This window comes from Chiloscyllium plagiosum, unplaced genomic scaffold, assembly GCF_037043375.1.
Source record: "Chiloscyllium plagiosum isolate Xiang-an unplaced genomic scaffold, Cpla_swu_hap1 HiC_scaffold_2, whole genome shotgun sequence".
NCBI lineage: Eukaryota > Metazoa > Chordata > Chondrichthyes > Orectolobiformes > Hemiscylliidae > Chiloscyllium > Chiloscyllium plagiosum.
The window spans coordinates 130,069,595-130,083,116 of record NW_028270140.1 but is presented as its reverse complement, the minus strand read 5'-3'; the positions used below and the strand labels follow the sequence as shown (position 1 = coordinate 130,083,116).

Sequence of the window (13,522 nt, the reverse complement as noted above, 5' to 3'; positions counted from 1 at the left end):
TTACTTCTTCAAAAAACTCAATCAAGTTTGTGAGACATGATTTCCCACGCACAAAGCCATGTTGACTATCTCTAATTAGTCCTTGCCTTTCCAAATACATGTACATCCTGTCCATCAGGATTCCCTCCAACAACTTGCCAACCACCGAGGTCGGGCTCACTGGTCTATAGTTCCCTGGCTTGTCCTTACCACCCTTTTTAAACAATGGCACCACGTTAGCCAACCTCCAGTCTTCCGGCACCTCACCTGTGACTATCGATGATACAAATATCTCAGCAAGAGGCCCAGCAATTACATCTCTAGCTTCCCACAGAGTTTTCGGGTACGCCTGATCAGGTCTTGGGGATTTATCCACCTTTACCCGTTTCAAGACATCCAGCACATCCTCCTCTGTAATCTGTATAATATGGACATTTTGCAAGATGTCATCATCGATTTCCCTACAGTCTATATCTTCCATATCCTTTTCCGCAATAAATACTGATGCAAAATACTCATTTAGTATCTCCCCCATTTTCTGTGGCTCCACACAAAGACCGCCTTGCTGATCTTTGAGGGGCCCTATTCTCTCCCTAGTTACCCTTTTGTCCTTAATGTATTTGTAAAAACTCTTTGGATTCTCCTTAATTCTATTTGCCAAAGCTATCTCAAGTCCCCTTTTTGCCCTCCTGATTTCCCTCTTAAGTATACTCCTATTTCCTTTATATTCTTCTAAGGATTCACTCAATCTATCCTGTCTATACCTGACATATGCCTCCTTCTTTTTCTTAACCAAACACTCAATTTGTTTAGTCATCCAGCATTCCCTATACCTTCCAGCCTTTCCTTTCACCCTGACAGGAATATACTTTCTCTGGATTCTTGTTATCTCATTAGGGGACTCAATAGTTCGGGGCACAGATAGGCGGTTTTGTGGGAACGAGAGAGACTCACGTTTGGTATGTTGCCTCCCAGGTGCAAGGGTACGTGATGTCTCTGATCATGTTTTCCGGGTCCTTAAGGGGGAGGGGGAGCAGCCTGAAGTCGTGGTCCACATTGGCACCAATGACATAGGTAGGATGAGCGCTGAGGTTGTTAGGCAGGCTTTCAGGGAGCTAGGTTGGAAGCTCAAAGTTAGAACGAACAGAGTTGTTGTCTCTGGTTTGTTACCCATGCCACGTGATAGAGAGTCGAGGAATAGGGAGAGAGAACAGTTAAATGCGTGGCTACAGGGATGGTGCAGGAGGGAGGGATTCCGGTATTTGGATAACTGGTGTTCTTTCTGGGGAAGGTGGGACCTCTATAAACAGGATGGTCTACACCTGAACCTGAGGGGCACCAGTATCCTTGGTGGGAGGTTTGCTAGTGCTCTTGGGGGGGGGGGGGGGTTTAAACTAACTCTGCAGGGGCATGGGAACCCAGACTGTAGCTTTAGGGTGCAGGACCTGGAGTGTAGGGAGGTTAGGAACATGGCATCAATTTCAAAGGAAGGTGCCTGTAAACAGGAAAGTGGCTTGAAGTGTGTATACTTCAATGCAAGAAGTATACGAAATAAGGTAGGTGAACTTGCAGCGTGGGTTGGTACCTGGGACTTCGATGTTGTGGCTATTACGGACACATGGGTAGAACAGGGACAGGATTGGCTGTTGCAGGTCCCAGGGTTTAAATGTTTTAGTAGGGTCAGAGGTGGGGGTAAAAGAGGGGGAGGTGTGGCATTGCTTGTCAAAGATAGTATTACAGCTGTGGAAAGGACAATGGATGAAGACTTGCCATCTGAGGTAGTTTGGGCTGAGGTTAGGAATAGGAAAGGTGAGCTCACCCTGTTAGGAGTATTTTACAGGCCTCCTAATAGTCCTAGAAACGTAGAAGAAAGGATTGCGAGGATGATTCAAGAGAAGAGTGAAAGTAATAGGGTGGTTGTTATGGGGGCCTTTAACTTTCCTGATATTGATTGGGAAAGCTATAGCTCAAGTTCGTTAGATGGGTCAGTGTTTGTCCAATGTGTGCAGGAGGGTTTCCTGACACAATATGTAGATAGGCCAACAAGAGGTGAGACCATACTGGATTTGGTTCTGGGTAATGAACCAGGCCAGGTGTTAGAATTAGAGGTAGGTGAGCACTTTGGGGACAGTGACCACAATTCGGTGACTTTTACTCTAGTGATGGAGAGGGATAAGTGTGCACTACAGGGCAAGAGTTATAGCTGGGGGCAGGGAAATTATGATGCGGTGAGGCATGACTTAGGATGTGTGGCTTGGAAAAGTAAGCTTCAAGGCAAGGGTGTAATTGATATGTGGAGCTTGTTCAAGGAGCAACTATTGAGTGTCCTTGATAAGTATGTACCTGTCAGGCAGGGAGGAAAGGGTCGTGTGAGGGAGCCGTGGTTTAATAAGGAATTGGAATCCCTTGTTAAATGGAAGAGGGCGGCCTATGTAAAGATGAGGCGTGAAGGGTCAATTGGGGCGATTGAGAGTTATAAGGTAGCCAGGAAGGACCTGAAGAGAGAGCCAAGAGCAGCAAGGAGGGGACATGAAAGGTCCTTAGTTGGTAGGATTAGGGAAAACCCTAAGGCTTTCTATAGGTATGTCAGGAATAAAAGAATGACTAGGGTAGGAATAGGTACAGTCAAGGATAGTAGTGGGAAGTTGCGTGTGGAGGCTGAAGAGATTGGGGAGACACTGAATGAATACTTTTCGTCAGTATTCAATCAGGAACAGGACATTGTTGTCAATGTGAGTACTGAGTCACAATTAAGTAGAATGGATGGCTTTGAGGTATGTAGAGAAGAGGTGTTGGAAATTCTGGAAAGGGTGAAAATAGATAAGTCCCCTGGGCCTGATGGCATTTATCCTAGGATTCTCTGGGAAGCAAGGGAGGAGATTGCAGAGCCATTGGCCTTGATTTTTATGTCCTCGTTGTCTACAGGAGTAGTGCCAGAAGATTGGAGGCTAGCAAATGTGGTTCCCTTGTTCAAGAAGGGGAGTAGGGATAACCCTAGTAACTATAGGCCGGTGAGTCTCACTTCTGTTGTGGGCAAAATCTTAGAGAGAATTGTAAGGGATAGGATTTATGAACATCTGGATAGGAATAATGTGATCAAGGATAGTCAGCATGGTTTTGTGAAGGGCAGGTCGTGCCTCACAAACCTTATTGAATTCTTTGAGAAGGTGACTAAGGAGTTGGACGAGGGGAAAGCGGTAGATGTGGTGTATATGGATTTTAGTAAGGTGTTTGATAAGGTTCCCCATGGTAGACTACTGCAAAAAATACGGAGGTATGGCATTGAGGGTGAGTTGGAGGTTTGGATTAGGAGTTGGCTGGCTGGAAAAAGACAGAGGGTAGTAGTTGATGGCAAAGGTTCATCTTGGAGTGCCGTCACTAGCGGTGTTCCGCAAGGATCTGTTTTGGGACCATTGCTGTTTGTCATTTTTATAAATGACCTGGAGGAGGGGTTAGAAGGTTGGGTGAGCAAGTTTGCGGATGATACGAAAGTCGGAGGAGTTGTTGACAGTGAGGAAGGATGTGTCAGGTTACAGTGGGATATAGATAAGCTGCAGAACTGGGCAGAAAGGTGGCAAATGGAATTCAATGCAGCTAAGTGTGAGGTGATTCACTTTGGTAAGAGTAATAAAAAGATGGGGTACTGGGCTAATGGTCAGATACTTGGTAGTGTGGATGAGCAGAGGGATCTTGGTGTCCATGTACACAGATCTTTGAAAGTTGCCACCCAGGTAAATAGTGCGGTGAAGAAGGCATATGGCGTACTGGCTTTTATTGGTAGAGGAATTGAGTTCCGGAGTACTGAGGTCATGTTGCAGTTGTATAAGACTCTGGTGCGGCCGCATCTGGAGTATTGTGTGCAGTGTTGGTCGCCATACTATAGGAAGGATGTGGAGGCACTGGAACATGTGCAGAGGAGGTTTACCAGGATGTTGCCTGGTATGGTAGAAAGATCGTATGAGGAAAGGCTGAGGCACTTGGGGTTGTTTTCATTGGAGAAAATTTGGTTTAGGGGTGGCTTGATAGAGGTGTACAAGATGATTAGGGGTTTAGATAGGGTCGACAGTGAGAATCTTTTTCCACGTATGGAGTCAGCTATTACAAGGGGGCATAGCTTTAAATTAAGGGGGGGTAGGTATAGGGCAGATGTTAGGGGTAGGTTCTTTACTCAGCGAGTCGTGAGTTCATGGAATGCCCTGCCAGTAGCAGTGGTGGACTCTCCCTCATTATGGGCATTTAAGCGGGCATTGGATAGGCATATGGAGGATAGTGGGCTAGTGTAGGTTAGGTGGGCTTGGATCGGCGCAACATCGAGGGCCGAAGGGCCTGTACTGCGCTGTATTCTTCTATGTTCTATGTTCTATGTTCTATTTCTGAAGGCTTCCCATTTTCCAGCCGTCCCTTTACCTGCGAACATCTGCCCCCAATCAGCTTTCGAAAGTTCTTGCCTAATACCATGCCTGCTTCCACCACCTCTACAGGCAGTGCATTCCAGGCACCCAGTAACCTGTGTGAAACATTTTCCCCACACTTATTCCCTAAACCTTTGCCCTCTCACCTTGAAGCTGTGCCCTCTTGTAGTTGACCTTTCCACCCTGGGAAAATGCCTCTGACTATCCACCCTATCTATGCCTCTCATAACTTTGTTGACCTTTATCAGGTCACCCTTTTGCCTCCGTTTTTTCAGTAACATGACAATGTTAACAGGGTGATATGGATTGTGACAGGTTGGCGCTAAATTATAATGCAGGCTGTAAGTGAATATGGGGGTGGTGGAGTAGCATGGATTGACATGAAGGGATGACCTATCATTTGGCATGGATGGGGGCATTGTTTGGCATGATTTGGCATATATGGGAGTTGGAGGTGGATGGGGTGTGAAGATGAGCCATAGAGAACCTAATATTTAATAGACACTTGTGCAATTACTTTAATGAACTGTAGTGGGCCTTTGAGCCAGCTGGCCTTTGCACTGGTGGTCCTGATGGCTGCTTCAAATTTGTGCTTGGATTTGGCAAGTCTGGTTTAGTTTTACCCACCTCCCCATTCCTAACAACCAGAAATGAACATTTATCCTTAAGGTGGTGAAATGGGCCAGGAGATTTCTTGGATGTGCCTCATTTGTGAAATCCAAGCCTTATTGCTGGGTAATCAGAAATCTCCCCCTAGTAAAGATTGACAAGTTCCTGAACCCATTGTTTTCAGATATAGAATCATATAGTCCCTCTGGTCCAATTTGTTCATGCTGTCCAAGTTTCCCAAACAAGTTCCACTTGCCTGAGTTTGGTCCATATCTCTCTAAACCTTTTTCCATTTGTACTTATCCAAATGTCTTTTAAATGATATAACTGTACCTGCATCTGTCTTTTCCTCTGGCAATTCATTCCACATACAGACCACCCTCTGTGTAAAAAAATTGTCCCTCAGGCTCCTTTTAAATCTTTCTTCTCCCGCCTTAAAAATATGTCCTCCTAGATTTCAACCTCACCCCTCCCCCCAATGCTAGGGAAAAGACCTTTGTAATTCACCTTATCTATGTCCCTTATGAATTTATAAACCTTTATGAACCCCTAAGCCTTCTATGGTCCAGTGAAAAAAATTCCAGCCTATCCAACCACTCCTTATAACTCAAAACCTCCCGTCCAGGCAACATCCTCGCATATCTTTTCTGAACCCTCTCCAATTTAATAATATCCTTCCTGAAGAAGGGCAACCAGAACTGTGCACAGTACTTCAAAAGCAGCTTCACTAACAGCTTGTACAAACTCAAAATGAGGTCCCAACTCTTATACTCAATGGTCTGAGCAATGAAGGTAAGTGTGCTAAACATGTTCTTAATTACCCTGTCTACTGGTAACACTATTTTCAAAGAACTTTGTACCTGAACCCCTAGGTGTCTCTGTTTGACAACACTACCCAGGGCCCTACAATTAACTATATACGTCCTGCCCTTGTTCATTTTACCAAAATGCAAAATCTCCTATTTTTCCAAATTAAACTCCACCTGCCACTCTTCAACCCATTGGCCCAATTGATCAAGATCTCTTTGTCATCTTAGACAACCTTCTTCACTGTCGACTATACCACCAATTTTGGTGTCATCCACAAATTTACTAACCGTGCCTCCCAAATTTACATTGAAATTGTTTATATAGATGACAAACAACAATGGATCCAGCCTGATCCCTGGGGAAAACCACTAGTCACAGGTCTCCAGTCCGAAAAACAACTCTCCACCACAATTTGAATAAAACCTTTACTACAATTAGTGTAGAGGTTTTTCTGTATTAGCCTTTTTTTGCAGCCACTTATTTAATTTCCTGCACTTTAATCATTATACCCATATGTTTTGGTCAAATGAAAATTAACAGAAAAGTACAATTACCATGTGTATCTCATCAAATATTTTTGCTTCAGGTCTTTGTCGTTGATGGAAACAGTAAGCTACAACTAATTTTTGACAGTTCGCCAGGAAGTGTGCTTCTTAATGAGAAAAAGATACTGAGGTATGCCACAGTATATCCAGTTGAAATTATTATTGGACAAGTCACATCCCATTCTGAAATTTTGCTTCACAAATCATTCCTTTTTGTTAGGTTATAACGAGCAGTTCTCTCACTGAGGTAGCAGCATGTAACATTGCAGATGTATTTTAACACTAAAACAGAAGTTTATTAAGGAAAATAAATGAAGATAAAATAGAATACACCAATCTAATTACTCATAACACAAATTCAAAGCATTTTAATCCTAAAATACATATTTAGAATTTTTTTTATAGTACAATGCCCAGCAACAAATCTTATGCAGTATTCACATCAAAATACCTTTCTCTACTGGTTTAAGTAACTGTAACTTTAACACATTAACTAGAGCCTCAGTCGTTTATTCCTGGAGCTATTGTAAATCTAAATATAAATATATGCAACTTCAAGTAATCTCTTCAGGGTTTTAGCCCAACACTTCTAGTTTGGAATTATCACTAACACTAATACTGTAGGGAAAATTACCCGTAGTGTTAGGTAAGGGGTAAATGTAGGGGAATGGGTGGGTTGCGCTTCGGCGGGTCGGTGTGGACTTGTTGGGCCGAAGGGCCTGTTTCCACACTGTAATGTAATCTGTAATCTTACTATAATGTCACCTAGTGCTACTATGTTTTCCCTTTCTCAGGAAATCTGTTGTGTGCATGCACATTCATGCAAAGATTGCACAGAAATGCCCAAAACAAAGTAAAACTGAAACCTTGGGGCAGTGGTTAGCACTGCTACCTCACAGTGCCAGCAATCCGGGTTCAATTCCAGCCTCGAGCGAGTGTTTGTGTGGAGTTTGCACATTCTCCCCATATCTGTGTGGGTTTCCTCCAGGTGCTCTCACAATCCAAAGATATGCAGGTCAGGTGAATTGGCCATAGTGTTAGGTCCATTAGTCAGAGGTAAATATAGGGTAGGACAATGGGTCTGGATGGGTAACTCTTTGGAGGGTCAGTGTGGACTTGTTGGGCCAAATGGCCTGTTTTCATACTGTAGGGAAATTAATGTAAGAATCCCTTTCTTTGAGCTCTGAGTGTTTCTCATAAATTTAAAGATAAATCCTGAGTTTACAAATTTTCAAAACAAGTCTTGTAATACAACTGTCTGCCATGCTAAGTCATAAAAGCTGAAAATGTGTTGCTGGAAAAGCGCAGCAGATCAGGCAGCATCCAGGGAACAGGAGAATCGACGTCTCGGGCATAAGCCCTTCTTCAGGAAGGGCTAAAGTAAATAAAACCCCATTAGGTTGTCAAAGAAGCTCTCACAAACCGTTGTAAAAGAAATCACCATGGCCACAGACATACTTGCAAGATAATTATTACCTTCAGACACACAAAAAGATGTTATTAACTCAAAATTCAAAACCCAAGCTTAACGTCAATGATGTTAAAAATAAATGACATTTAAATATTTATAAATTAAACAGTTTATATCACAAGAGTTATGTGTCAAAATTGTTTAATAGTGTTTGGGGAGGAGCACTGCTTTCTTGGTTGTAGCTGGTATGCCAACAAACGGTTCCTCCATTACATGAGATTTGTGGAATGGGTATGGTATACAGAGCATCCGCTATCATACATTTCATGCTTTTATTTTGCCACTTGATTAGATCAAACATTATATGATTTAAAGCTGCATAAAATTTTCAAAGGTGCTGGTGTGAAATAAGGGAGGACATTTTTGACTCTAAGACAGGGAACCGTTTGTATAACGTTCTTCCTGGATTTTAGTCTACGGTCTGTGCAAGACTGTTGCTTATTATTTTGGAAATACTGCCTCTCGGATGAGTTGGTAAACGGACGTGCATTTGACGGATCAATTTTTTTTAAAGCAGAGCAGGGAACTCACCCAATATAGTGTCAGAGTGTGTGTTTCCAACATTAAAGATGGATGCTGGAGCATGCACAGATGGCCATTGTGACATCAGTCAGCTGTGATAGGACTTGTTTTGTCAGTATCTGTCCTGCCTGTCAACCAGTTCTCGGTTCATGGACAAGATATTATCCTATATTCTATATGCTTTAATTTTGCCATTAATCTGTCATCAAGGGCCTAATCAAAGGGCTTCTGACAATCCAACTACACCACATCTACTGGGTTTCCCTTATCTATTCTACTAGTTACATCCTCAAAAACTCCAGTAGATTATTTAACATGATTTGCCTATCATAACCCCACGCTTTGTCCAATCCTATCGATCTTTTATAAATATTCTGTTATCATGTGTTTCACACTGCAACATTTTCCCCTCTACTGATGTTAGGCTAACTGGTCTGTAGCTCTTTCCTTTCTCTAGCCTTTTTTTAAAATACTAGAATTATGTTTGCCACCCTCCAATCTATACAAACTGCTTCAGGGTCCTTAGAATTTTGGAAGATGGCCACAATGCACTCATTATTTCCATAGCCACCTCCTTTTGTACCCTAGGATGTAATTATCAGGCCCAGGTGATTTCTTAGCCTTTAACCTCATTAATTTGCCCAGCACTATTTTCTTACTGTCTGATTTTCTTCATTCCCACCTTCTCACTAGACCCTTGGTTCTCCAACATTTCTGGGAGGCTATTTGTGAAGGCAGAACTAAAATACGTGTAAACAATTTGTAAGTCATTATAATTTCCCTACCTATGTGCTGTCAGGGATCTACATTTGTCTTTAACCAAATGATTTCTCCTCACATACTTACATGAACTATTATGTTCCTTGCAATCTTACTCTCATACACTCTCTTGATCAAACTTTTCTTTTCTTGAATTCAAAAATGCTCCCAATCCTCAGGCTTTCTGCTTTGTCTGGCAATTTTATACGTCTCCTTTTTGTATTTAATACTAACCCTATTTTTATTTTGTAAGCCATAGGTGAGCTATATTCCCTCTATTTTTGCATCTGATGGGAACTAATAATTGTTCCAATTTATATGTACATTCTTTAAACTTTAACCATCCACCGTCAGCCTTTTCATCAAGGTTCCCCAACCATCCTTTCCAATTTGATCCTCATATTTCCCTTTGCTTCGATTCAGAGCTTTAGTTTCAGATTCAACTACTACCCTCTCCATCTAAATGAAAAGTTCTATCATATTATGCAGTTCTCCAAGGGATGCTGCTCCACAAGACTAGTAATTAATTCTTTCTCATTGTACAGTACCCAGTGTAGAATTTCCTGTTCTCTGGTTTGTTCCTTGAATCACTAGTGCACAAATCAGTCAATTACTTGTTGCCAGCAAATCAGTAGATAGCACAGCTGCCTCACCGCACCAGGGACCAATGTTCAGTTCCAGCCTCGGGTGATTATCTATGTGGAGTTTGCACATTTTCCCCTTGTCTGCGTGGGTTTCCTCCAGGTGCTCTGGTTTCCTCCCACAGTCCAAAGATATGCAGTTTAGGTGAATTGGCTAAATTGTCCATAGTGTTCAGAGATGTGTAGGTTAGATGCATTAGTCAGGGGTAAATGTGATGTAATAGGGTAGGGGAATGAATTTGGGTGGGTTTCTGTTCGGAGGATCAGTGAGGAATTGTTGGGCCAAATGGCCTGTTTCCACACTGTAGGAATTCTATGAAATCTCCATTTCTACAAACTTTCAGCTCCCGGTTGTCAGTATTTACATTTTCTCTACTGCTCCCACAAAGTGTGTAAAGATTACTGTGTGAAAGGTGCCCCCACCCTTCTTTCCTGCCTTTCTTCCTACAGCCATTTAAGAACATACCGACCCAGTCCCGCCCAACTCCCTGTGCTAGCCATATTTTGGCATGGGCAATGTATTAGTAAGTCGATCAATCTTTTAATAAAGTTGATTGATCCTTAAATATTTATTAACATATGTGGATGGACTGCTGATTCTGCCCCCCCCCCCCACCTATCCTCCAATGTTATGTCGGGGTGAGTTTGGGGGTGGCTGAGAAGGTGGAGGACTGGAATCTGACCCATTTTACATGTCCAACCTCAACAGAAACACACCCAAGGTTGTCTGTCATATCCAAACCTGTTGGTCTCTGTATGTATTTAGACTACTTAGTTACAATGAATTATATTTCAAATGAAGGCAGCACGGTGACTCAGTGGTGAGCGCTGCTGCCTCACAGTGTCAGGGACCCGGGTTCATTCAAACCTTGGGCGACTGTCTGCGTGGAGTTTGCACATTCACCCCATGCTGCATGGATTTTCTCCCTCAGTCCACAGATGTGCAGAGTGGGTGGGTTGGCAATAATATATTTCCTATAGTGCCCAGGGGTGTGCAGGCTGGATGGACTAGCCTTGGGAAATGCAGCTTTATAGGATGGAGGGGGTGTGTGCTGGGCTGCTCTCTAGAGGTTCGGTGTGGATGGGCTAAATGGCCTGCTTCCACACGGCAGGGATTCTGTGAATGTTTATTTTAGTGTACTGTCATTCTTTTTGCAGTTGATAAATGTAATCTTCCACCTGTCTGACTAATAGTTTCTTTAAGTTGAGGATAATTTATTTTGGCTATAAAAATGGAAAAGCATTATTGCACAAGATTATATTTCCCCAGAAATTCTAAACAATGTTTGTTCCATTGTAGTGTTTTAGAAGATGTTGAACCTGAAAACACTGTGATTGTTTCAAAAATCTCACCAGCTGTCAAAAGCATGAACCTGAAAGGGTAGGTTGATTGTAAAAAGTTTCTAAAAGACATCAATAATGTTTTTTTATTTTCCTCCTGTAAGTATGAAAAGTCTACATCAATTTAAATTGGGATATTTCTCATAAAAAGTCAGGTCCAGCGTAGCTTTGTTGAATTTTGTATATACCTGTCTCTGAACAATATTGGCCTGAATGAGTGAGGTATTTGCATTTTATTGGAACATTTTGACTTTGGGGCCAGGAATTTCCTCAGGGCTGCTGCTGCCCAGTTGCTGAAGAGTATTCATCAAAGTGAGTCAATGTTTTGCACACAGTTCAGAATTAATTCAAAATGTGTAATATTTAAATATTTATTGTGTTTGACAGACTATATTTGAAACAGTACCCACATACTGTCAAATATTACATTAATGCATGTCAGAAAAAAGCCTTGCACAAAACTATGGGTAGCATGGTGGCTCAGTGGTTAGCACTGCTGCCTCACAACACCAGGGACCTTGTTTCGATCCTGGCCTCGGGCAACTATCTGCATGGAGTTTGCACATTCTCCCTGTGTCTGTGCGGGTTTCCTCTGGGTGCTCTGGTTCCAGTTCCTCCCACAATCCAAAGATGTGCAGTTTAGGTGAATTGGCTGTGCTAAATTGCCCCTGGTGTAAGTTATTAGTCAGCGGGAAATGGGTCTGGTTGGGTTATTCTTCAGAGGGTCAGAGTGGACTTGTTGGGTGGAAGGGCCTGTAGGGATTCTAATTCTAATAAACGTGGAGGGCAATGCTGAAATATTAAGGTTGACTTCTCTTGGTTTGGCTCTTGGAAGGTGGGAGCCGTGCACTGTTCCAATGAAGTAAAAACAATGACTGCAGATGCTGGAAACCAGATTCTGGATCAGTGGTGCTGGAAGAGCACAGCAATTCAGACAGCATCCGACGAGCAGCAAAATTGACGTTTTGGGCAAAAGCCCTTCATCAGGAATAAAGGCAGAGAGCCTGAAGCATGGAGAGATAAGCTACAGGAGGGTGGGGGTGGGGAGAAAGTAGCATAGAGTACAATAGGTGAGTGGGGGAGGAGATGAAGGTGATAGGTCAGGGAGGAGAGGGTGGAGTGGATAGGTGGAAAAGGAGCTAGGCAGGTCGGACAAGTCCAGACAAGCCCAAGGGGACAGTGCGGAGCTGGAAGTTTGAAACTAGGATGAGGTGGGGGCGGGGAAATGAGGAAACTGTTGAAGTCCACATTGATGCCCTGGGGTTGAAGTGTTCAGAGGCAGAAGATGAGGCGTTCTTCCTCCAGGCGTCTGGTGGTGAGGGAGCAGCGGTGAAGGAGGCCCACGACCTCCATGTCCTCGGCAGAGTGGGAGGGGGAGTTGAAATGTTGGGCCACGGGGCGGTTTGGTTGATTGGTGCGGGTGTCTCGGAGATGTTCCCTAAAGCGCTCTGCTAGGAGGCGCCCAGTCTCCCCAATGTAGAGGAGACCGCATCGGGAGCAACGGATACAATAAATGATATTAGTGGATGTGCAGGTAAAACTTTGATGGATGTGGAAGGCTCCTTTAGGGCCTTGGATAGAGGTGAGGGAGGGGGTGTGGGCACAGGTTTTACAGTTCCTGCGGTGGCAGGGGAAAGTGCCAGGATGGGAGGGTCGTAGGGGGGGCGTGGACCTGACCAGGTAGTCACGGAGGGAACGGTCTTTGCGGAAGGCGGAAAGGGGTGGGGAGGGAAATATATCCCTAGTGGTGGGGTCTTTTTGGAGGTGGCAGAAATGTCGGCGGATGGTTTGGTTTATGCGAAGGTTTGTAGGGTGGAAGGTGAGCACCAAGGGCGTTCTGTCCTTGTTACAGTTGGAGGGGTGGGGTCTGAGGGCGGAGGTGCGGGATGTGGACGAGATGCGTTGGAGGGCATCTTTAATCACATGGGAAGGGAAATTGCGGTCTCTAAAGAAGGAGGCCATCTGGTGTGTTCTATGGTGGAACTGGTCCTCCTGGGAGCAGATATGGCGGAGGTGGAGGAATTGGGAATACGGGATGGCATTTTTGCAAGAGATAGGGTGGGAAGAGGTGTAATACAGGTAGCTGTGGGAGTCGGTGGGTTTGTAAAAAATGTCAGTGTCAAGTCGATCGTCACTAATGGAGATGGAGAGGTCCAGGAAGGGGAGGGAGGTGTCAGAGATGGTCCAGGTAAATTTAAGGTCAGGGTGGAATGTGTTGGTGAAGTTGATGAATTGCTCAACCTCCTCACAGGAGCATGAGGTGGCGCCAATGCAGTCATCAATGTAGCGGAGGAAGAGGTGGGGAGTGGTGCCGGTGTAATTACGGAAGATCAACTGTTCCACGTAGCCAACAAAGAGACAGGCATACCTGGGGCCCATACGTGTGCCCATGGCTATCCCTTTGGTCTGGAGGAAGTGGGAGGATTCAAAGGA

General features: G+C 43.9%; 1 protein-coding gene across 8 annotated transcripts in view; it reads left to right on the top strand.

Moving 5' to 3' along the window:
• LOC122557672 (cadherin-related family member 2-like) overlaps positions 1–13,522 on the top strand; it is a 158,249-nt gene that overhangs the window by 90,708 nt on the left and 54,019 nt on the right. For 6 of the 8 annotated variants that reach the window (XM_043705541.2, XM_087993612.1, XM_087993636.1 and 3 more), the window contains 2 exons: positions 6,397–6,485; positions 11,049–11,129. In XM_043705541.2, the coding sequence (XP_043561476.2) occupies positions 6,397–6,485; positions 11,049–11,129 (170 nt within the window). The remainder of the gene's footprint in view (positions 1–6,396; positions 6,486–11,048; positions 11,130–13,522) is intronic. The other 2 variants (XM_043705549.2, XM_043705533.2) reach the window with 1 other exon arrangement.